This window comes from Choloepus didactylus, chromosome 1 (genome assembly GCF_015220235.1).
Source record: "Choloepus didactylus isolate mChoDid1 chromosome 1, mChoDid1.pri, whole genome shotgun sequence".
In the NCBI taxonomy this organism is placed as follows: Eukaryota; Metazoa; Chordata; class Mammalia; order Pilosa; family Megalonychidae; genus Choloepus; species Choloepus didactylus.
Genome location: NC_051307.1, coordinates 133570322 through 133597013, shown reverse-complemented (window position 1 = coordinate 133597013; position 26692 = coordinate 133570322). Strand labels below are relative to the sequence as shown.

At 37.8% G+C, this 26692-nt stretch overlaps 1 protein-coding gene across 5 annotated transcripts in view; it reads right to left on the bottom strand.

Annotated features, from left to right (window-relative positions):
* Positions 1-997: 997 nt before the first annotated feature.
* B3GALNT1 (beta-1,3-N-acetylgalactosaminyltransferase 1 (globoside blood group)) overlaps positions 998-26692 on the bottom strand; it is a 32857-nt gene continuing 7162 nt past the window's right edge. For 3 of the 5 annotated variants that reach the window (XM_037841529.1, XM_037841550.1, XM_037841522.1), the window contains 3 exons: positions 8529-8597; positions 5740-5839; positions 998-3100 (listed from right to left, as the gene is read on the bottom strand). In XM_037841529.1, the coding sequence (XP_037697457.1) occupies positions 2072-3067 (996 nt within the window). In that variant the 5' untranslated portion in view covers positions 3068-3100; positions 5740-5839; positions 8529-8597 and the 3' untranslated portion in view covers positions 998-2071. Of the gene's footprint in view, positions 3101-5739; positions 5840-8528; positions 8598-16365; positions 16389-26692 lie in introns of all 5 variants that reach the window. The other 2 variants (XM_037841542.1, XM_037841535.1) reach the window with 1 other exon arrangement.

Sequence of the window (26692 nt, the reverse complement as noted above, 5' to 3'; positions counted from 1 at the left end):
AAGGACCTTTCAGGCACCAGTCTCTAATTGGGAAGAAACATTCTTCTAAAATTTGGCAACTACTCACATTTTACTTCTGTTTGCATGTTTGTGTCTTATCTTTAAGTGAAGGGAAATTATTTATTTTAAAAGCTCTAAAAATTCCGATTTAGCTTCCCAAAACTAATATGTTTCTACAAAACCTATCATGTCTAATCACATCACAACATTCTACAAAATTCACCACCTTCTGTCTTAAAGAAAGTGACTCCCACATGGATGAGGGTTGGCAAGGGTATATATTAATTCCACAGAGTATTTCACGTAATTGATTTTTTTTGTAATTGGATAAAGTCTGAGCCTTGGGAAATGGAAATAGCTTTGTTCTAGAGAATTACACAGTGCAATAGTTTTAACTGAAATTAGGCTTTTCTTATAGGAAAATTATAAACATCCAAGTTGTCCAAGAGTTGGCTACATACTTTCAACTTAATATCTCCCTTGAAATGAGTTATGGTCTTTGGCCATCATGTAATCCAGAAAAAAACAATCACTGTCCCACATGAGACATAAGAGGAAATGGCACAATTCCAGTAACACAGGGGCAAAGAGTGCCCCCCTTTGACATACGAGTTGCAGAAAATAACTTCTGCACAGTTTTCCCAAGAATGGTGCCCAAGAGCAGACAGCTTTCCCAGCCCAGAATGCTTCCCCCAAGACAGCCTTAGCCCGCGGTTGCTCCTTACCATTGCCAGGTGCCGAGCAGCCCAGCAACCAGCATCAGGAAACATCCCAGGACTAAAGTCTCTGGCCATTGGGCCACACGCACCAAATTAAATTAGTGCCTAATTTAGCAAGAGCACTGCTCACTTGGAAAACTTGTTGAACAAAAGATACACCACCGCTTCTATGAAGAAACGTGTTTCTACGTGAGAATTAAAACAAATATGACTTGAGACCACATGTTAGGGCTCTTGACATGATGTGAAACTAGTAACAACAGTAGCAGTGTTTTTTCTTTTTTTCATCTTTTATTCACAAACTTATCGTTCAGGAGAAAACACACGGCACAGATGAATAATGTGACTCAAATCTTCAGTCTTCTCTTTCTAGCTCCCAATACTGGACTATCACACTCTTTCTAAAATATTTCTGATCAATAGGTTCTCTCCTTTCTTTTTTGCCTTCAGAGTCCTTTCCAAAAGGTAAAACTGCTTGGCGTTCTATATTATTCCTAATTTCCAGGTGGAAAAATGACACAGATGAAGCGACATCTAGAAACACTGGGAATTATATTTTTAAAAACAAGACAATAATTTGAATCTTCTTGCTTGAATTCTTCTCTATAGTACCACAGTAAAATATTAATCCAAGTCCAAGACATTACTGATATACAATAATGACCAAAAAGCTTACACTGATGGGGCTGCTAATAATAAACCATTCAGGGAAGTACCTGGAAAAAAGTTTAAATTTAAAGGATGAGTCACACTACTCTGTTTATACAGTATTGAAACAACCATAACATCCAAATACTCAGAAAGTTTTAAGTAAAATTAAATAATAATAACTGGAAATACTGAAACATCTCAAAGTAGCTTCTGAATGACCAAAAACAGATGAAAATTTGTTCAGCAATATCTCTAGTTAAGTTTATTACACAGAACTATATTTTTTAAAAACCAGTAATCCATGTGAGATATACACAAAACCCTTAACTGACTAGACTGTCCAATAAACAGAACTTCTTATTGCTCAACTGTTGAATTAATGAGCTTATAATTCAGTGGACCCTGTTTCAGAAGTTCTAGTCTATAGAAAGAATGACACGTCCAAAAATCTTGGGCCTATTTATTTTTTATTAGTAAAAGCCTCCAATTTGTTTACTTTCTCCAAATATTACCTTAAAAGGGCCTGACCTGATTTTTGCCAAATTAAATCACAAATAAGTATAACCCTCCATCTCTAGTTTATGGGTTCTTCATGAGTTTCAGGTCAGTGTAAGCCAGCACTCTCACCTTTCTATGAATTTTCCATTAACACTTTTCACAAAGTTTCCCGCCCTTCTCTAGGCTTTAGGTAGAATGTGAAATTAATAATGGCATGTGGTGTTCCTTAGCATGACTTGCCAAAACGTGATAATTTCCTTGGAAGAAAAGCCATGGGCTGCAATCACACGTCTAAGTTGACAGACATCCAAATGGATTCTATATAAAAAGAAAAGATTTGTGTCTTCTGGAATATGAATGTCCACTTTCAATAAATTCAAGCAGATCCCAACATACACATCTTCAAACTTGATGGGTTTCACATGACCCATCATTTCGTAGATCCTTGGCACTAAATCTCTGGACATTATATAACCCAGCCCGCTGCAGTAGGGAGGAAACACCTTGAAAGGATATTCCTGGTATGAAATATGGGTTTTTTGGTAAAATCCTCTATATGAATAATTATCGATTAGAGGATAACCCGTGAAAAACTTCTCTGAATAGTTTAAATTCAAAAGGTACTTCACTAGATTGCCGGTATTGATGAAAACATCAGTGTCTGTCTTCATGATATACTTGGCATTGGGGCAAAACTCAGTTACCCACCTGAATGCCATAATCGTTTTCAAGGTCAGGTTGTTATACGTGTCTAAAAAATCCTGACGTATTATGTCGCCATAAAGGAGGTGTTCATCCTCTAAGGACAGCGCTAACATTTTGTCTTCCCTTTTAGCTTGCTGGCCTAATAAAAAAAACGTAAGAACCTCATATCCCCACCAAGACTTTTTCTCACCCCAAGTAACTCTAATGGCCTGCCTGGCTTTCACATCCGAGGGGTGTGACGTTACCAGAATGACGAGGAACGGGTTCTGATGAGAGCAGTTTGAATGCTCTCGAAGCGTGAAGCGAAAGTCTTGTCTGTAAATTGGCTCGTACTCATAGAAGTACATCCAGTTCACACGTTCTATCACGTTGTAGTGGGGTAGACTGAGGTACCACATCACGAGGAAGCTCAGGAGGGACAGCAGCAGGAGGCTCCATTTGAGGGATCTCAGTGACATCCTACTCCAAAGGGCAGCCAAGAGAGCCAGGGCCATCCACGGCAGTTCAGAGTGCACGAGCCTCAGGTTCTAGAAGATTCATCCAAGATCTGGTTAGTATTTCACCACCCAAAACACATTTACAAATGATAACTGATTATCTTCTCAAGAGGAAACAGACCAGGGGAACGAAAGCTCCAAAGCAAAACCGAAAATCCTGAACTGTATCTATTTAATTTTATTTGACTATAAATAGATCGATAGCAACAACCAAGAATGCATTTTAGCTTTTTACATCAGCACCAAGGTTTAAAAAAAATCCCTGATTATCTTGGGAAAATTAATATTTATTGTTCTACGTAAATAACTGTTTACCATGAAACAAGATTTTTGTCCTGGATGCACAGAGGGACAGAAAGAGGGTGGACAATGGTGGGACAAAAAATCTATAATTAAAAGTATCTCCTGTTTACCTCTATGGAAATTAAGTAACAAATTTAATGCAAGAGGGTGTTAACAGGAACATTTCCAAATAAACTAAAGGTCCTTCTCAGCTGGGTGATCCAGATTCTAGCAAATCTGGAGTAAGAAAAACTCTGTAGCTACAATCATTCAAGGTGAACTGCTGATGTGGGATATAATAAAGGTGGAGATACTTCACCTGGAAGGCAAGTCCTCTGGACACAAGTAGGAGAGCCATCTCTTGAGTTTTTAAATGCTCAGACTATGAAACAGCTTTTACTTGCCCAACCTAGCACTTCTGCCTTGTTTCTATCTCACTGGTTAAATTCAATGCTTAGTCTGGATAACAAATGCATAAATTAAAGGTCTGTCCTCGGTAATGAGTTTCATGTATTTCTCATTTCAATCTATTCAGAAATCAGACACAGATCAGAATCATGGGATGCCACCTTCAAGAACACTCGCTTTCACACAGCACATCCCCCCCAGATAAGAGCCCTTAGCTCTGCATTTGAGTGACAGCCAAGGCCTCCACTCTGCTCCTGCCCAGAGCCAAGGTGGGTTTACAACCTGGGATCCCACAGGGCTTTCGGACCACCATGACTTTAGGCTTCAGTCTGAAGACATTCACATGCTAAGTGCTTACTGAACATCTTCCATCCACAGACTATACAAGGCACTACAGGGGACCAAAGGAAGTAAGACAGGATGAGAAGAAAATCCCAAGGCAATATGTAAACGTGGCCTGATGGAGTTACATCAACTATTTCTGTCAAATCCCAAGGAACTTCAGATCAAGGAAAAGATCCACACAATGAGGGGAGGCTTCTGACAGGTGCACTTTAACTCAAAATCATCTGGGGTGGGGGATTTCTAGAAAATCCAGAATTTGCCATGGAGGACGTTAATGAATGTCATTACATGGGAAGGCTGCTCTACCTGGGTTCTACCTTGGGTCAATCTTAGGGTTGTTGGATACATAGCTATTCTACTTAACACATATGAAAATGACAGGACCTCAAGACCTCGTGATCCTTCCATCCAGCCATATCTTAACTGCCTTGAATACTTCTGGCCATGGTCACTGTTCCTATCCCTAGTGCTTTCTATATTTTACCTCACACAATGCAACTGTGTGTTTCAGCAAACACTCTCCTGTTCTGTTTCTTGTGTGTGTCTTGCCTCTCCACTTACATTCTATAACCCTCTTAAGAGGCAAAGAATATTTTTCTCACAATAATCAAAGTACAAGACAGAGGGAGGTCTACAGCAAGAGTATAATGAACAATGACCTGTTGGATATACTACTTTCATTTAGTACAAGGATAAATTTGATCTGTCCATCCCACCCTCAACTTGCCCTCCACCACTTACTAGCCATACACAGCTAACCTCTGGCAAAAGACAACAGATCTGCAAGGAGAACTGCAGAAGTAATCAACACCTTCTTACATTTCTCTCATCTGGCTACTGGGCACTGCACAACCATAAGGGGCACCATCTACATCTCAGCCATTGACAACTTGCACATTTATTGTAACAACTTTCTATCAGATGGCAGTTTTGTGTCTTGTGCTAACAAATCACCCCATAACAAATTTCCGACAGATGGAAGCACAGTGTCCTGAAGAAGGAGAGATATTTTCCAATTGCTATGGGCACTGAAGGCCCTGCTACTCCTTGATAATAGGAAGAACTCCAAGCAACAAATATTACAAAAGTTATTTTATATGCATTCTACAATCTGTGGTTTCTACATGTGAAAATGTAATGATGGCTATGATATCTATTGCTTAAGAGTCCATGAAGAACAAAAAGCAGCAAAAAGAAGAGGAATGATATGGTCCAAAAGTGGGAAAGATCTTCAAAGGATTGGTCAGAACAGACTTTAGGTTACCTAAAACCCAGACTGACTTAAAAGGCAGAGAGATCAGAGTTCACACCCCAACTCTGGCCTCTACCAAACAGGGCAAGTGGGTACTTTACCTCTTGGAGCCTCGGTTTCCTCATCTCTATATGGAAGATATTAATACACCATGAATTAGTGATAATGTACGCATAGCATCTTGCCTGTGTTGGGCATTGAACAAACAAAGGCTGTTTTCCCCAGTTGTGGGTCTGTCCTTGACATCTTTTCCATCCTGTTCAATTTCTCTAAATTGATTTTTACTGTCAAAGGGGATTATCCTAAAGAAATCATCTTGATGAAGTCTTACTACTTCAAGAAAAGCATATTTCAAAGCCATAAATATATTTCTATTTCTTACCTTCTTCCTTTTGGTTTATTTCTTCTGAAAGACCTTCAATTTCACCAACTGAACATCCAGCAGTTAAGAAGTGGTCAAAATAATGTGTGAACAGAAATTTCTGCAAGAGACATAAAAGACTTAACAGTTTTTACTTCTGGAGTTTTAGGGATTAAAGAGGAGAAAGGAAAAGAGACCCCGTTTACCATTCCCTTCTGAACTAAGAACATATGTTGAAAAAAAAAGAAACACAAAGTTTAAAATAAATACCACTGGATCACAGAATTCAGAGAATTCATGACTTCGTCATGGAAAAAGGGAACTGACATTCAAAAACAGAAGAGACTCAAGACTGTATCTAACAGATCTATGCTCTCTCATCAGTTGGTGATTCATCAGCTGGAATCCCAACCACACTTCCACTTCCCTCAAGAAAGAACTCAAGGCTCACTAAAAGAAGTGAAACAACTGCTGGCACCCCCTCTCTAATTCTCTGTTCAACACACTCATTCATAGAAGGCAACCCGGCTGTGCAATTGCCAACTACCACTCGCCAACCTACTTCTTCCTCCCCAGAACCTCCATCTCCACCCACACATTCTCAAGACACATGAATACACTGGAAAACAGTGAGGCACATCTTGCTTCCTGCCACAATTCAGTCTGGTCATATTTTGGTTTTCACTTTTCAAGTTTAAAAACCAGAGTAGTATATGAGAAACAGGAAGGTATTGACATGTGGAAAAAAAATTAGAACTGGAGTCATATATCACTCCATATACCACAAAATACTTCAAATGGATTAAAGGTTCAGATAGACAAGAAATGAATTGTTAAAATACTAAAAGAAAATATGGATGAACATTTTAATAATCTTGAGGTAGGAAAAACCTTTTCTAATTATTTCACTGTAAGGAAACAGCTTAGAAGACAGAAAGGATATTTGATCAAATTAAAAAATTTTCAAATTCTTAAATAAGGATAAAAAAGGAAAAAAAAACACAGCATGAAAAATGTTGAAAGATAAAAAAGCAAACTGGGGAAAATATCTGAGACATTTATGTCAAAGAATTTATAAGAGCAATAAATGAAGAGCTCTTAAGAGATTTTTTTAAAAGAAGAGGAACACTACAATAGAAAAAAATAGTCCAAAAGACAATTCTTTAAAGAACTACAAATGGTCAATAAGATAAGAAAACTGCTCAAAGTGACAAGTTAATCAGAGATATTCTGACAAATATCTCAATCAAACTGGTAAGTTAAAAAAAAAAAAAAAAGACAAGACTCTACTAGTAGAGGCGGAAAAAGGCATTCCATGGGCATTTTCAAAGGCAATTTGAAACATATATCAAAATTTTCAAAATAATCAGGCTACTTAAATTTGTGTCAAAAACTGACTTAAATGTCTAATTAATAGGGTATTGGTTACATAAAACTATGATACACTCATTCAACAGCATATATTTATTCATTCTATGCAATGATGTTTATCTATATTCCAAATATGGAAAGAGTTCCTTGATATATTACTAGGTGAAAAAGAGCAGTTGCAAAACTGCATATGTGATATAATCCCTTTTGAAAGGTGTCAAGGATTATTAACCCACGTGACCACACAAGCAGAGCAAGACAACCATAAGGCTGAGCCCCAATAGGTCAAAGGTTTCCACCTTGTGGGATTTCTGGAAGATTTGTTTCTTTTCTTTTAATCTTTCCATATCATTTGAAATTTCCACACTATTCATATATTGCCTTTGTTAATATATAAAAACAAAGCCAGAAATCTGAATTTTATACCAGCATGCTTCAAAGCTCCACCAAATGGTGGTTTGAACTCACTACCCTAAGCTAGCAGTTATGCTCCTGAGTTTTATCTTATCCCAACTCTTCCCCAAAGGTGTGACCGTGTACAGTTCATAATCTTTCTTTAGTTATTCTCTATCACTTCAGCAACTATTCTCTCAAAAAAATAAGGAATGGTTTTAAAAATTGCTTCAAAACACAGTAATCCTGACATAAATCAAATTATATTACAAATAATACTGTACACACACACGCACACACACAGTATATCTAAGAGTTTATAAAGTGTTTTCAACAAATGTTTTATTTTGTTCTCAGTAATTCTGTGAAGTAGGTGAAGTGGTTTAATAAAACCTATTTTTAGGTAACGCTTAGAGAATTCAAGTAAAATACAGACAATTTTCAAATGTACTAGGGCTAAGAAAGTCCACAAATTCTTACTGAAAGAAGTACCAAAGGATGTATTTTAGTTTGAAGAAAAATGAACTCAAGAGGAAGGAATGGAATGCAAGAAACAAAGATAAACAAGGAAATTATTAGAAGACCATGAAAATGAATAAGTAGAGACAGTAAAAAAAAAAAAAAAAAAAAAAGGACAAGAACTAAAAACAGTTTTTAAGGTGGCAAGAAACAGTAAATTTTTAAAAACTATTAGATAAAAATGACATGGTGGCCGCAAAGAGTTGTTTCAGAGGAAAGTCAAAATATGCTAACATAGGAATCTAGCTCAGAATGAACAGAGATACTGAGAAACCTTAATATTGTTACAAAATTTATTTAAAATATACATTAAATGTTAGAGTAACCCTTGAAAGAATAGATATGGAACATATACCTTCTGAATTAACAGAGAAATAAAAGAAATAAAGCAAAGCTGTCAATTCAATAGAAGATAGGAAAAGGAAAAAAAGGCAGAGAAAATGTACATAAAATAGAAAACACACAAAAAGATGGTAGACATGCATCTAAATGTATTGTTGATTAGAATAAATGTAAATGTCACTCACCTACTTAAAGATGGAAACACTCAGGTTGGGTTAAAATCCCACTCTATATTCTGCTTACAATACACACATCTGAAACAAAACAACACAAAAAGTTAAAAATTAGGGGATGGAAAAATAATTATTAGGAAAATATCAATCAAAGGGAGGCTGCTGTAGTTAAATATTAATATCAGACATTTTAAATTAGGAGCATTTAACAGACAAAGGAGATTTCATTACTAATAAAAAGGAACCTTCAACAAGATAATTTAACAATCATGGAGCTATATAATCATTATAACATAACCTCAAAATATATAATGCAAAAACTGAAAACTACAGTATAAATTGACAAATCCATGATCCTAACGGTAGATTTTTAAAACATCTAAGTTAACTGTCACATGAAACAAAAAATAAGGATACAAGTGTTTCAAGTAATATGGTTAATAATTCTGGTATAACAGAAATATTTAGCACCTTTTATCCAATGAAAAGAACAGGAATATTTGTGTCAAAACAACATGAAACATTTATTAAGAAACTGAGTGTATATTATGCTACACGGGCAGTCTTACTTTAAAAAACTCGTTTTCGTACAGGTGACATATTCTATTACTATACAATCATAAATCAACTACAAAAACATAATTTGAAAAATAAATAAACCAAAAAAAAACCTATTTGGAAACTTAAAACCCACTATTTCTGTTTAATCCACAGTTTAAAAAGAATACCATATTGGAAATGATAAATTATCTGCAACGGAACACCAGCAGTATATTATATTTCAATGAGGCTGCTATTGCACCAACCCCTTACTTGAAAATTATTGGGGGTGGGGGTTATATTTTAAAGAATAATCTGTAGTTCATGGAGGCAAATAGCTCCAGCTGAAGAGAAAAAAGTCTTGAAAAATGCTAGTAATAAATGTAGACAGAATGGGAGAATAAGGAAATTGTCACTTTGCAACCCCACATGAGATTATTTTTTTAAATTAACTTTATCAAATAAAAAAAAATACTAAACAAAACAAAGAAATGGGAAAAACAAATATCCTGAAATAACTTCATTCCTTCCAATATGCTCCTACCATACCAAAAGAAAATTAACTATAGTCACACCTGAGCATTCCCATATCATTAAGACCCTCAATATCTTGTCTGTTCTTATTAGATTATTGTTCCCCCTTCACTAGCTGCTGTCTATCTCTAGGTCCCCTATAGTCTACAATATAAGACACTTATTTTACATTTTTCACACAGTTCACATTAGTGGTAACATAATATCTCTCCTTTTGTGTCTGGTTTATTTCACTCAGCATTATTAATTCAGGCATCATTAAAAATCTGTGCTTTGATCATCAAATGAAATGTTAATGGGGAAGTGGATATTTACATGGTGCCAAAGTAACATGACAAAGATTACTGTGTATTTACCAAGGTCTGAAAAAACATAAGCTTTACGTTGGAGGGATGAGGCTGCTGCCAACCACAATCCAGTGGTAAGTCTTAGTATTAGAAATGGTGGAACAAACACATATTATGTGTCTCCTAATAAGACACAATGTGAAGTGTACAATATTATCTTTGATGCATCCTAGCCAAAAATGTTTAACTGGAATCTAAGTAAGGTTTACAGAAATACAAAGCATAGAGGGATAAGCTAAAGAGCACCACAAGGGAGCAATCAAACAAGTCCAAGAGGTGGGGCACTCTATGGGACAACTAGCATAGTCTTTTAGCTGGTTAATGCCCTGAAGAAAGGGACGACTTTAGATTAAGAGATTAAGGAACATAATCAGATGCTATGTGTGGTCCTGGACTGCATCCTGGAGAAATATGAAGACAACCTAAAATTAGGTGATGCAAAGAGGATTATTAATTTTGTTAGGTGTGATAATGTTAACAGGCTACAAAAAAATGTTCCTGGATAAACAAAATGTTATATATCCATATAATGAAATATTATTCAGCAATAAAAAGGAACAAAGTACTGACCATCCTACCATATGTATTAGTTGGATGAACCTCAAAAGCGTTATGCTGTGAAAGAAGGCAGATACAAAAGACCATATATTTTATAATTCCATTTATATGAAAGAAAATGCAAATCTATAGACAGAGGGTGGGATCAAATGGGTGCAAATGGGCAGGAGGAATCTTTCTGGGGTGATGGAAATACTTTAAAATTGGACTGTGTTGATAGCTACATAACTCCATAAATTCACTAACAATCACTGAATTGTACACTTAAAATGAGATATTTTTTTGGTATGTAAACTACATCTAAATAAAGCTATTAAAGACCATTTAATAATTTTTTAAAAGAAAATATTTCTATTTTTAAGTCATATATTGGTGTATTTAGAGGAACAGAATTTCAAGCTGTCTGTTTACTTTGAAATATTTCAGTAATAAAAAATGAAAAGAGTTAAGAAAAATCCCTCACTCATACATTTCTGGTGAACTACAAAATGGTAATATATCTATGGAGGGTGATTTGGAGGGCAATTTGTACAACCTATAATACATTTACCCTTTTGTACAGTTATCTTGTTCCTGGGATTTATTTCACAGACACAGCTGCTTACGTCCAAAATTATGCATGTGTAAGGTAATTTATTACAATGCTATTTGCAATAGCAAATAATTAGAAATAACTCCAGGGACCATAATAGGGGATTGGTTATTAAACCATGATATGGTATGTCACCACAATGGACTACTGATAGCTGTTTAAAAAAAGAAAAGAATGAGGATGTTTTCTATGTACTGATATGGAAAGACTTCAAAATTATTATTAAGTGAAGACATAAAATAGAGTACAATGTATATGTGTTAAATTTTGTGTTAGAAAGCAAGAAGAAATCAAAAAATGTATTTGTATGCACATGAAGAAAACAATGGAAGGATGCACATATATCTAGTGGGCAGAGAGAAATGGGATGGAGCAGAAAAGGGGTGAAAGCAAGACTTTCTTATGTAACACCTATTTATATTACTTTAATTCTTGAACGAGTTGAATATATTACTTATTCAAAACAAGAGCAATAAAAAGTTTCCCTCCTCATTTTCGAAAGTGCTACATACAAAAATGTACTAGATATAACTAAAGTAGTACTTACAGGGAAATCAATAAGCTTTTTCAAAAATGCATTTTTTTTAAAAAGTTGATTATTATGTAAATATGTATTCACTTGATTTTTTAAATTGAGGTATAAAGTAAAATTCACCCTTTTTAGTGTTCTGTTCTGTGAGTTTTGACAATTATGTAACCACCACCACAGTCAAGATATAAAACGGTTCCACCACAACAAAAATGTCCCTTGTGTCCCTTAGCAAGCAGTCTTTCCCCCGCTCCCAGGCACACTGACTGTTTTGTCCCTATAGTTTTGCTCACACAGTTGTGGGGTCTGGCAAGTCCAGAATCTGCAGGGGTGACCAACAGGCCGGAAACTCACATGAGAGTAGATGTGGTAATCTTGGGTCAGAATTTTTTCTTCTTGAGAAACCTCAGTATTTTTTTGCTCTCAAAGCCTTCAATGGAAGGAATGAGGCCCATCCACATGATTGAGGGTGACCTTTACTTAAAGCCACTGACTGCAGATGCTAATCTCATCTACAAAATACCTTCACAACAGCAACAACTAGGCTAGTGTTTGACCAAACAACTGGATACCATAAACACAGCCAATCTGACATATAAAATTAACCATCTTTTCTTAAGAATGTAAGAAAGACCTGAATAAATGGAGTGATAGAACATATTGATGGAGAAGAAAATTCAATGTAAAGATGTCCATTTCCCCAAATCAAGAAATTCATAGGATTTTGAAAGAAACTTAACAAACTGATCCTAAAATACACAAGGACACAGTGATCCAAGAATAATCAAGACAATTTTAAAATCAAAGATCAAGGGTGTGCTGAGCATGATCAAATCATAGTGCAAAGCTGTAATAATTAGAACAGCATATTAAACAAACAGATTAAAGAATGAATAAAAGACCAGAAGCAGACCTATATATACATAGAGAGTTGATAGAAGGCAAAAGTGTCATCCCAAACCAATGGGGAAAGGATTCAATAAATGGTATAGGAATAAACATGGGAAAAATAATTTTTATTTATTATATTATATTCACATTAATTATTATATTCACATTTATTATATTCACATTTATTACTAAAATAAAGTTCTGCGTAGATAAAAGACTTAAAATGTAAAAAACAGAAACAAAACAAAACAGAAAAAAACAAAACAAAACAAAAAACACTGAAACTACTAGAGGAAAAAATAGAATATATTTGTGACCTTTGAGTAGGTAAAATCTTTGTAAACAAATTTAAAAAAAGCATATTCCATAAGAGAGAAGAGAAATACCTATGATTACATTAAAATATTAAACTATTATACAGCATAAGACACCATAAACACAGTTAAAGGATGAGCTACAAATTCAGAGAAGATATTTACAACAAATAAAACAAAGGACTGGCATCCAGAATCCCTTTACTACATTTGTGGTATACTGTTACATAGTATATATTATATAGTATTTATGTGTCATAATTTGTCATAATATATAATATATAGTTTTATTTGTTTGTGCAAAACTTATAAATCCAAAGGATTTCAGTTACACCAAAAGCACAAGCAACAAAAGAAAACATAATTGGAATTCATTAAAATTAACTTTTGAGCATCAAAGGACATCATTGTCAAGAAACTGAAAAAACAACCAACCAAATGAGAGAACATGTTTGGAAATCATTTGTGCTGGTTTGAAGCTGTCATGTACCCCAGAAAAGGCCATGTTCTTTTAAACCATTCCTGTGGATGCAGACTTATTGTGGGTAGGACCTTTTAGTTAGGTTATTTCGATTGAGATGTGACTCAGCCTATTTCACGGTGGGTCTTAATCCTTTTACTGGAGTCCTTTACAAGAGGATAAAAGACATTAAAATCCCAGAAAGCCCCAGAGAAGCTGAGAGACAAGGACACACCTATAAAAGCTGAAAAAACCACTAAGCCAGAAGCTGAAAGTAACAAAACCTGGGAGAAAAGGACCAGCAGACACCAGCTATGTGCCTTCCCATGTGTGCTGGTTTGAATCTCTCATGTCCCCCACAAAAGCCATGTTCTTTAACACAATCTTGTGGGAGCAGATTTATTAGTCTTTTGATTAGTGTGGGACATTTGATTAGGTTGTTTCCATGGAGATGTGACCCACATCACTGAAGGTGAAACCTTTTGATTAGATCATCTCCATGGAGGTGTGGCCCCACCCTCTCAGGGGGGTCCTGATTAGTTCACCAGAGTACTTAAGAAAGCTCAAGAGCTGACACAGATGCTGATGCTTGGAGATGCTGGGAGATGCAGACGGAAGAACATTTGGAGATGAAGTCCAGAGTTTGCCCTGGAGAAACTAAGAGAGGACACCAGATGCTTAAAGAGAAACATTCTGGGAGAACAAGCAAGGATGCACAGAGGCTGAAAGAGAGAAACGAAGAGAGGTAGAATCCCAGAGACATTTTGGAGAAAGCCATTTTGAAACCAGAACCTAGGAGCAAAGGACCAGCAGATGCCAGCCACGTGCCTTCCCAGCTGACAGAGGTGTTCTGGACACCATTGGCCACTCTTCAGTGAAGGTATCCTCTTGTTGATGCCCTAGTTTGGACACTTTTATGGCCTTAGAACTGTAAATTTGTAGCCTAATAAATCCCCTTTATAAAAGCCAATCCATTTCTGGTATTTTGCATAACAGCAGCCTTAGCAAACCAGAACACCATGTGACAGAGATATCCCAAATGCCAGCAGCCTTTCTTCAGAGAAGGTATCCTTCTACTGATGCCTTCATTTGGACATTTTCATGGCTCTAGAATTGGAATTTTTAAGCTAATAAATCCCCACTGTTAAAAGCCAGTCCATTTCTGGTATATTGCATTCTGGCAGCTTTGGCCAACTGAAACATCATATATCTGATAAAGGTTTAATATCCAGAATATATAAAGAACTCCCACAACTCAACAACAACAAAAAACAACTCAAAAAATCGGCAAACAACTTGACATTTCTCCAAAGAAGATATACAAATAGCCAATAAGCACATGAAAAGATGCTCAACAACATTAGCCATTAGGGAAATGCATATCAAAAACAAATGCATATCACACCCACTAGAATGGCTATTATTTAAAAAATGGAAAACAGTACTGGCGAGGATGCAGAGAAATAGGAACCTTAGAACATTGTTGGTGGGAATGTAAAATGGGGCAGCTGCTATGTAAAATAGTTTAGTGGTTCCTCAAAAAGTTAAACACAGAACTATTCTACCTGACCTGGCAAAATCCCACTACTAAGTATATACCCAAAGGTAATGAGAACAGAGATTCAAATGGATATTTACACTGATGTTCATCACAGCATCATTCATGAAAGCCAAAAGGAGAAAGCAACCTAATGTCCATCAATAGGTGAATGGATAAACAAAATGTGGTATACTGTACAATGGAATATTACTTGGCCATAAAAAGGAATGAAGTTCTGATACATATGCTACTACATGGATGAACCCTGAAGACATCATAATGAGTGAAGTCAGTCTCTCCCAAAGGGACAGATACTGTATGATTCTACTTATACAAAATAGCTAGAACATAAAAATTCAGAGACAGAAATTAGAGTACAGGTTACCAGGACAGGGGTGGGAGTGGAGGGGGTACAGTGGAACTACGTATAATGGGTATAAGGTTTTGTTTGGGATGATGAGAAAGTTCTGGTAATGGGTGATCGTGAGAGTAGCGAAACCTTATGAATGTGATCAATCCCACCAAATGGTATGCTTGGGAGTGGTTGAGATAGGAAATTTTATGTTGTATATATGTTTCCACATTTGAAAAAAGAAGAGTGATTAAAGATACAATGACAATTAAATGCAATCCATGATCCTGGACTGGAACTAATAATGGAGGACAAAAGGCCCAAAAGGACATTATTGGGACATATGAAAAAAATGGACAGACAGAAAGATGGAAAGAGTGACAGAATGATACAGCAAATGTGGCAAATTTTAAAAATTGGTGGAGGAAGGTATCTGGGTGGGGAGTGTGCTGGAAGTTCTCTGCATGGGTTCTGTATTATTCTTACAACTGTCCTGTAAGTTTTAAATTATTTGAGAATAAAAAGTTAAAAAAAAAAAAAAGGAAAATGGGTACCATATGTGAATAAGAAGTTCAAAGACGAGGAAATCCAAATGGTTAATAAACATGAAAAGAGGCTCAATCCCACTAGTAATCAGGCAAATGCAAATTAAAATCAGATAACATTTTTAACCCACCATATTAGAAAATACCAAAAAGTTAGAAAATACCAAAAAGTTAATGTTAATCAGGTATTGGGGTGGTTATGTCATATACTGAGGGTAGAGGTGTAAACTGTTACAGCTACTTTGTAGAGCAATATGGCAGCCTTTAGTAATACTGAAAACCAGCCATTCCACTTCTGGGAATACATCCTAGAAAAACTCACGCTTGTGCATACAAGGGGGCTTGTACAAGCACACACATAACCAAAAATTTAAGGCAACTTAAATGTCTATGCTGTACAGTAACAGAGAAATAAAACTTGGTACTGTCTTCTAACAGTTAAAAGATGAATTAGACTTGTATACAATATATCAACTTGGACAGATACCAAAAATAAAGGGTTGAGTGAAAAATACAAGTTGAATAATGATTCATATATTGTAATACCATTTATGTAAACATTTTTAAGCCACACATACAAAACAATGGATTTTAGAAGAAGCTCTGCGTATGAAACTATTTTTTAAAAGGACTGCAAGAATACATACCCGACTCAGCAGAGTGGATGGTCCTGGGGAAGACAGAAAGGGATGTATGGTTAAAGGGACAAAAAAAAAAAAAAAAAAAAAAAAAAAAAATAAGATGCAACTATTATCAAGTATCAAGAGTTGTTAATTCAGAGTGATGGAAATACAGGGGTTCTATTATATTTACAGTTTTGTTTATCTTTTCCATTTATCGAAACAAAGGAAAAACAAGTACCTGGGTAACCGAGTCAGAAGACTGACCCCAAATCTTGACAGCAACACTCACTAATTGTGTGACCTCAGGCTATTTATGTAGCTTCTCAAGAGTTTCTCTTTCCATCTGAAGTCAGGCATCACAACACCAGTTCGGTTACCGTAAGGTTTACTGGGGAGACCAGCCAGGGCCGGGTGGGGATGCAGACCACTCTGGTCTCGATCTCAGCGGCCCCCCAATATCCTACTTCAAGTCAGAGCGTGTGAGCGTGTGTGGACTGTGTGGGTTGGGGGCGGGCGTGGGGTGAGAGTGGCGGCTGCTGTGACATCACAGAAATCCAACTGGCCTAGAGGAGACCTGGGAAAGGCTCACTTCCCCCTCAGGGCGGCTGAGCGGGGGACTGCGTGATCCCTGACACTGTCCTAAATCCATGTCCCAGGGGAGGGGCAGAGAGAAGAAGCTATAACCAAGGAACAGAAAAATACAAAAAGGCTAAACAGTGAAGCAGACTACCTTTTTTTTTTTTCCTAATAACTGACAAGAGACTGAATTCTTAAATAATAATGTTCACACATCATTATGAAGGAAGGGTAGATAAACTGCAACTTGTATTTGTAATTTAAAAACCATTTCCATTTTACAAAAGATAAATCTGTGGTTCTATTAACTACACATGCAAATACCAACTGGATTATAAGCAATTTATGTTAAGTCAACAATAACTTCTCTATCCCACGAAGCCTAGCACAATGCAGCAGGCCCAGCAATTATCTGTTGATTTAGTGGTGAATCTGCAACAGTTGAGGAAACATCACAAATAATAGGAAAGCTCAGAAAACCACCAGAGATGAAACAGGTTGCCAGCTTCCAGATTATTAAATGCCCCGATGATTCAATCATCAAATGAATCAACTACCCTCAGAGAAAGACTCGGCATCTCAGTTACTAATCATGGGGCTTCACGGGCAGCCAAAGTCAGTGCCCTCTTCTCGCCACCTCAGTCCCATCACAGGCTGCATCTATGTCACAACACGTTATGGGCTCAAAGGGGCTCTGTGGACCAAACAAACCGTTTTTTTTTTTGTTTTTTTTTTAAGTATTAAGAGCTATATTATAGGAATTGGCTCCCATAACCGTGGGGATTGACAAATCTGAATTCCATAGGTCAGGCCATGCAAATCTGTTGGATTCCCCAAAAGAAGCAGGCTGGCTGCAGTAATGAGAAATTCTTCTTTCTGGCTGCTGCAATCCTCAGTTGCCACTTTAATATCTCCAACTGATTGGATGAGGAGACTCCTCTCACTGCTGAAGGCAACCTTCTTTGTTAATTGTATATGCAATCAGCAATAGATACAATCAACTGACTAATGATTTTAATCCATCTATGAAATGCCCTCACTGTAACAATGAGGCCCATACTTGCTTGAACAGACAACTAAACGCCATAACCTCACCAAATTGACATATGAAATTAACCATCACAGGGTATTTATTGCGTTTTTTTTTTTTAATTTGATTTTATAGAAAGATGCCTCAGATCCCTGAAAGTACTGAACTGCTTAAAAATCCTAGTTTAAGGGTGAATTTACCTGGGTAAATGCAAACCATCATTTTTTAATGAAGGGCTTTTCTCAGAGTTTTTAATGTGATAATGCACATTCTCTAAGAAGCTCCTATTATGCAGTGTTTCTCAAATTTATCTAAGGAACCTATTTTAATTTTCAGCACCTCTCACAGAACTAGGATTCTGCACTTCAGGAAATCGTTTCCTAGAACATCTTTGTATTCATCCAAATGAGAGACTAGTTTCTGTGAATTAATAAATTTCTTAAAAAATTTAAGTAGTAGATCAGAGTAGACATAAACTGGTTCAATTACTTTGGAAAACGTTTTAGAGTTATTCACTAAAGCTGAACATATATGTACTCTATGATACAGCAATTCCATTTCTAGGTGGAACATCCAACAGTAACGTGTACATAGGGCCCCAACAAAATGTACAAGAAAGTTCATAAGAGCATATTACTCAGGATAGGCCTAAACTGACAACTCAAATATCCACACCCTAGAAGAGATAAATACACTTATATAGTAGCAAATTACACAAAATGAAAATAAACAAACTTTAGCCTCAAGTGACAACATGGAGATTCTCTCAAACACAATGCTGAGTGAAAGAAGCCAAACGCAAAAAGAATACACACTATGATTCCATTTATATGAAGTTGAAAAGAGGCAAAAGTAACTCATGGTTTTAGAATTCAGGATACTGGTATCCCTTGGGGAAGGGAAGGAAATGTAATTGAGAGACCTTTGGAGATTTTTGCAGGGGGAGAGGGAAACCGGCCATGTTCCATTTCTTGACCTAGATGGTGGTTACATAGGTGTGTTCACTCTGTGATAATTCATATGCCAATAAAAACGTAAAGAACATGGTAGTCCAATCAGCACTCTGTATACGTGGTCCGTGGGTACATCAGTGTGGGTACGTGTCTGCAGGTCTTGCCAGCCCCCAGGAGCCCCAGCTGTGGTGAGAGCAACAGTAAGTGCTATCAGGCACTAAATCATGTCATCTTCATGACTTAAGGCACTCTAAAAATCATTATCCCCTTTTTAAAAGGTGAGGAAACTAGGGCTTAGGCACAGTCAGTAATTTGCCCAAAGCCACAGTCCAGCAAGTGATGGAGACAAAACTTAAAAGACTCTCAATCTCATGTTCTGGGTCACTGCACTCCTGTCTCAGGGAGCACTGAACCTTTCAGAGAAACAGTAAAGCATCATCACTGCCTTACCATCTTTACACTTTGTTCTGGTTTGCTAATGCTGCCATTATGCAATATACCAGAAATGGGCTGGCTTTTATAAAAGGGGTTTATTAGTTACAAAGTTACAGTCCTAAGGCCAAAAAAGTGTCCAAACTAAGGCATCAACAAGAGGATACCTTCACTGAAGAACAGCCAATGGCATCTAGAACACCTCTCAGCTGGAAAGGCACGTGGCTGGCGGCTGCGGGTCCTTTAGCTTCTCCAGGGCAAACTCTGGGCTTCATCTCTTAGATTAGCATCTCCAAGCAACAGCAAGCATCTGGGCCTGCTCTTAGCATCTCTGTCAGCTCCCAAGCATCTCTTAAAGGACTCCAGTGATCTAATCAAGACCCACCCTGAACGGGCAGGACCACACCTTCATGGAAACATCTAATCAAAATGTTTCACCTATAGATGGGTGAGTCACATCTCCATGGAAACAACATAATCCAAATAGCCCACAAGACTGGATTAAAACGTGGCTTTTGGGGGAACATTATATATCCAAAGTGGCATATGCTTAAAGACTCAAGTCTCTCACTCTCAAAACCTGAAATATGAATTATTAACAAGAGCAATAACTATTTATGTAGTTATATAGTTTCTTATATTATATCAAATACAGGCTAGTCACTAGAAAATAAATTAGTGGGGGTAAGTGTCCATTCAAATGCAAAGACTCCAGATAAATGGAAAAAAAGTTACCACAATAGTACAATTATTTAAGCCAAAATAACTTAGAATGCTTTCCTTGGGTACAAAAATTTTTGCTAATTTTCCACATGGGAAAAGCAAATTTAATTCTTTAAAAGTATATAAACCTTTTAAAATTGCAAAGGTAATATATGCTCATTGGAGAAAATTTAGTGAATGCATAAAAGTACAAATAAAATAAAAGCTTACTGTTATGCTAACATTTTTGATGCTCTATCAAGTCTCTCTCTCCATAGCAATATATGTACTGTCACCTGCCCGCATCTCAGCTGCTACAACTGACTACCCACTCCAAACCATGTCTCGACCACCAACAGCCTCTTTTCTCATTCCTGAGTATGTCAAACTCTTTCCCCTCTTGGGAGGAGTCTGCACTTGTGTTCCTTAACTTAAAAGATGGTTTGTGGAAAGGTTGGTTCCTTCTCATGCAAGTCTCAGCAAAATGTCACTCAGGAGCATCCTTCCCAGACCCCTTCTGTAAAGTAGCTCCCCCAGCCCTTGGCTGGTATCACACCCCTGGTTATTCCCTTCTCAGCATTTAACCTTGTCTGGGTTTTGTTTATTTATCTCCATGTGTACTGTCTGCTCTCTTACTACGTCGTGAGGTCCATGAGGGAAAGGACCTTGTCCACAGTACTTGCTGCCATATCTCCAGTGTCTATAGCACACACCTGATGTCTGGTGAATACATGATTGCTGTGCAGTTTGCTGACTTGCTTTTTCCCAATATATTAAGAAAATGTCCTCAAGAATAATTGAATTCCAAAGGAAACTGTTTAATTTGTTAGAGTATGCTTTCTTTTTTTTTAGTCCTTTTAATATAGTCTTATTCTAATCAGCAACACTGATTCTGATCATGTGTATTTTAAAACTCTAAGTTGGGGGGGGGGGTTCAATTAAATGCTAAGTCCAAGCACGTTAGATTCAGGGTCACCTAAAGAGAAAATGTGCTAACTATTAAAGATAATTACTAAACTACTGCCAGCTGTGCAATGTTCCAATTTTTCTTCTACAAAAAAAACACAAACCAATACTACAAAGGGGGTGAAAATTCTAATTGCCCAAAAATATAATCCTAAATTAAGCCCTGTGCATATTAAGTTTAATGCAAATCCTAATTACACAACTCAATCATGTCCAATATATTATAAAGGGAAAAAACCCACATATCAATACACATCCTTGAGGAAAATTTCCCTACTAATAGTCTCTCAAACCAAACACATTAATTTAAAAATGGAGCAATCTAAAACACTACCATTCAATTAAACTCAACTAAACACTGCTTTGTTCTTAACAACCACCTCTGATGATATAAGAAACAAACACAACTAGTGACGTCTAACCACTGCTTCTCTATTCCTTCTTCCTTGAACCCAGTGGTTCTCAACCTTTGCTGCACATTACAATTACCCGGAGAGCTTGAAAAACTGGACACCAGGCTGCACCTCAGACCAACTAAATCAGAGTTTCTAAGGGTGGGAAGCTCCCCAGGTGATTCCAATGTGCTGTCAGACTGGGAACCACCGAGATGCTCCAGGTACTCACTACTCAGTACTCACAACTCAAAGTGTGGTGCATCAGTACCATCGGGGAGCTCGTTAGAAATGCAGAGCCTCAGGCCCCATCCCAGACCAACAGATTCAGAAACTGCATTTTAACAAGGTTCCCAGGTGATCTGTGTACATATTAAAACATTAGAAAACTGTACCTATTTGGGCAAAGTAACCTTTTCAAGCTTCAGTCTTATCTGTAAAATGGGAGTAATAAATCCTTGTGGGTCTACTGTTAGAACTGAATGAAATAATTCATGTTAAGCATTTAAGATGCGGCTGGCACATAGCAAGAGCTAAATAGACAGTACTGCTATTAGCAAAGTGCACACTATGTGCTCCCACTACATTACTACATTACTTTTTTTTTTTTAATTTTATTTTGAAATAAATTCAAACTTACAGGAACAGTTGCAAAAACAATACAAAACCCATACACAGAACTCCAGCATACCCTGACCCCCCTCCCCGAATATCCCGATCCACCAACTTTAACATCCTGTCACACCACCATTTCTTTCCTTCCCTCCCTCCCTCCCTATCATCCATCATTTATTGCTCTGTCTTCTGAACATGAGAGCAAGCTGCACACATCCTTGAACAATATAATTCAGATATACATTTCCCATGTACAAGAACATTCTTTTATGCAATTCCATTAAGCGCAGCTAAGAAGTTCAAGAAATTCAACACTGATACAAAGCTTACGTTCTATACTTCCTTTTTTTTCTTTCTTTTATCCCAACTGTGTCCCTTTGAGCCTCCTCTCCTCCATCCTCAGATCCCATCCAGGATCATCCTTGGCATTTAATTGTCATTATCTATTTAGACTGTCTTTTTTTTTTTTCAATTGTGGAAATCTTCCCATTCCAACCCCTCCCTAGCATTCCATTAGTGGGATTAATCACATTTAGAATGTTGCAATGCTATCACCTTCCCACCATCCATCACTAGAAATTTCCCTTCACCCCAAACAGAAATCCTACACTCATTTCTTAACTCTCCATTGCCCCTTCCCCCTGTTCTTGTAACCTATACTCTACTTTTCATCTCTATGGTCATATTCTCTGATACTTTCTTTGTGTTTACCATGGGGGCTTACATTTAACCTCTTAAATCTATAACAATCTTGTTTTTCTTTGATACCAACTTAACTTCAATAGGACACATAAACTATGTTCCTATACTTCTCCATTCCCCCACCTTTATGTAGTTGTCAAAAATTACATATTTTACATTGAGTCCAAAACCACTGATTTGTCATTAGAGTTTATGTATTTTATATCCTGTAGGAAGTAAATAGTGGAGTTACAAATCAAAAATACAGTAGTATTGGTATTTATATTTACCATGTGATCTTTACTGGAAATCTTTATTTCTTCATGTGGTTTCTGTCAATTGTTTAGTGCCCCTTCCTTTCAGCCTGCTCAATTCTCTTTAGCATTTCTTATAGGACTCATCTACTAGTGAGGAAGTCCCTCAGCTTTTGATTATCTGGGAATGTTTTCATCTCCCCCTCATTTTCACCCTCCAGTTGTTTGCGAATTTTCTAAGTCTCTGATGGTTATTGACTTCTATTTGTATTCCATTGTGGTCAGAGAATGCGCTTTGAATAAATTCAATTTTTTAAAAAAATTTATTGAGGCTTGTTTTATGTCCCAGCATATGGTCCATTCTGGAGAAAGAGCCGTGATCACTATAGAAGAATGTGTGTCCTGGTGATCTGGGACGTAATGTTCTATATATGTCTGTTAAAAGTCTCTATATTTCTCTCTTCTTTCTTTGTTTCTCTGTTGGTAGGACTCCCTTTAGTATCTCCAGTAGGGCAGGTCTTTTATTAGCAAAATCTCTCAGCATTTGTTTGTGAAAAATTTAAGCTCTCCCTCAAATTTGAAGGAAAGATTTGCTGGATAAAGTATTCTTGGTTGGAAATTTTTCTCTCTCAGAATTTTAAATATGTCATGCCACTGCCTTCTCGCCTCCATGGTGGCCGCTGAGGAGTCACTACTTAGTCTTATGTTGTTTCCTTTGCATGTGGTGAATTGCTTTTCTCTTGCTGCTTTCAGAACTTGCTCCTTCTCTTCAGTATTTGTCAGTCTGATCAGAATATGTCTCAGAGTGGGTTTATTTGGATTTATTCTATTTGGAGTTCGCTGGGCATTTATGCTTTGTGTATTTATATTGTGTAGAACGTTTGGGAAGTTTTCCCCAACAATTTCTTTGAATACTCTTTCTACACCTTCACCTTTCTCTTCCCCTTCTGGGACACCAATGAGTCTTAAATTTAGACGTTTTATTTTATCTATCATATCCCTGAGATCCATTTCGATTTTTTCTATTTTTTTTCCCCATTCTTTCTTTTGTTCTTTCGTTTACCATTCTGTGGTCCTTGAGGATGCTGAGTCATTGTTCAACTTCCTCTAATCTTGTATTATGAGTATCCAGAGTCTTTTTAATTTGGCCAACAGTTTCTTTTATTTCCATAAACTCTTCTAGTTTTTTATTTATTTTTGCAATTTCTTCTTTATGCTCTTCTAGGGTCTTCTTTATGTCCTTTATATCCTGTGCCATGCTCTTCTTCATGTCCTTTATGTCCTGTGCCATGCTCTCATTGTTGACTTTAGTTCTTTGACTAATTGCGCCAAGTACTGTGTCTCTTCTGATCTTTTGATTTGGGTGTTTGGGTTTGGGTTCTCCATATCATCTGGTTTTATCATATGCTTTAAGAGTTTCTGTTGTTTTTGGTCTCTAGGCATTTGCTTTACTTGATAGTGTTCTTTCTGTATATAAAAAGTATCCGATCTCTAATTTGTCAGATCTACAGCTTGGTGGCATACACTTTCTCTAACTAGCCAGCAGATGGCATCCACAAGACACCTATTCCCCTCAAGTCAGTTCTCCCCAACTTTGTCTTTGTGGTGCGTAGGGTTCAATTGGTGCACTAAGTTTGGGTGTGTTGTTGGTGCTGTCCGCCCTGAATGTGGGGCATGTGTCTGGGTGGTTAGGGAGACAGGGCAGCTTTAATAATCAAACCTCCCAGGTGTTCCTGGCTGGAGATTTAAGGCTGTTGCAAGAGTCTAAGCCTCCATTTCAGTCTTGCCACAGATTGTCTCTGCCGCTGACCCACAAGTCCTTGGTATTGGTGTAGGGTCCCTGGGATTTCTGAGCGGGTCCTCCTTCCTAGCTTTGCTCTTCTAGGACCTCTGCTGAGGGAAGGCTGTGCCATGTCACAAGTGCGCGCCAGCCCTCCAGGGAAGCCCTGGGCCGTGCAGGGGCATTCCCAGCCTGCTGTAAAGATGGTTGAATGGGGCGTGTTAATTTCCCCCTTCTTGAACAGCCCCGCCTTCCCAGCTCCAGGACAATTAGCTGTGGGTGCACTAAAGGCCACTGTCCATGGCCAATATTGTGGCATGTGCGCAGTGCTGCAGGAAGTACTCCCTGTCACACTGGGACCCTTGGCGTGGCTCTGGGCTATAGCTCTGTCCCTGGGCAGGAGCGTTTCCAGCCCGCTGGGGAGATGGCTGCAAGGGGCACAGTTTCTTTCTCCTTTTGGCTCCCCTCTGCCCCCTGGCCCCGAGACAATCAGCAGCAGGCTATCCTCCACGCCAGACACCGAGATGTTGGCACAGCCCACTCCTGCTGTGCTTCACTGCTCAGTTCTCACCATTGTAACTGCAGCCGCTCCTGGGTTTTTTTTATTTTAAAACAACTAGTCCATCTCCAAACACCAACCCACAGTTTCCCCACACTGCAGTGAAGCTGCCGGACTTTCAGCCAGCTCACTCACTCATTTCAGAATGCAGACTCCTGGTTTCACCCAATGCACAGTCCCTGTGAATTTAGCAGACCTTGTCTGGCTGGTGCATCACTGGAACTGGTTTTCTGGGTCACTTTCTGGCTTTTATCTAGTATTTTTCACGGATGTGTTTTTTTGCCCTGTCTCACCTAGCCGCCATCTTAGGTTCTCCCCTGCTACATTACTCTTACTTGCCCACATTTGTTTCATTTAAAACCCTGCTGTTAGCTCCACAATGTCTCATCATATGGCACAACAACTCAATTACAGAAAAAAAGAAATTCTAATCCATCAACCTTCAGTGAGCCCTCTCCTAGAGTCCAAGGATTGTTTCCTCTAGGATCTTCCAGTTTTAAAGTTGTGCTGCCCTGCACATAGAACCCCACTGGAACTACTACTGCAATGCCAAAAATGGACTTTCTTTGTTCCTCCTCCACACATAGACTGCCTCTGCCATCATCTTCCTCCCACCCCCAGAGATTTCCTAAAGCTCTCTTGGTACAACTGAACAACTTATTCTTTCCTGGTCAAGACTTGCATGGCCAAAAGTTCTACAATAGGTATTTCTCCCAGCTGGAGCAGAACTACAAAATATAGTGACCTTCCAAACTGAAGTATGAGATATTCAAGCAGCATCAGGCTACTTTATGTAAGGAATGTGACTATTTGGTGTTCTGATTTGCTAACGCTGCTGGGATGCAAAACACCAGATATGGATTGGCTTTTATAAAAGGGGTTTATTTGGTTACACAGTTACAGTCTTAAGGCCATAAAGTGTCCAAGGTAATGCATTAACAATCGGGTACCTTCACTGGAGGATTGCCAATGGCATCCAGAAAACCTCTGTTAGCTGGGAAGGCACGTGGCTGGCATCTGTGCCAGAGTTCTGGTTTTAAATTGGCTTTCTCCCAGGATGTTCCTCTCTAGGCTGCAGCTTCTCTTCAAAATGTCACTCTCAGTTGCTCTTGGGGCATCTGTCTTCTCTTAGCTTCTCCAGAGCAAAAGTCTGCTTTCAAAGGCCATCTCCAAAATGTCTGTAAGTTGCAGCTCTTCTCTCAGCTCCTGTGCTTTCTTCAAAGTGTCCCTCTTGGCTGTAGCAAGCTCGCTCCTTCTGTCTGAGCTTATATAGTGCTCTAGTAAACTAATCAAGGCCCATGCTGAATGGGCAGGGCCACACCTCCATGGAAATCATCCAATCATAGTCATCACCTCCAGTTGGGTGAGTCACATTTCCATGGAAACACTCAATCAAAGAATTACAATCTAA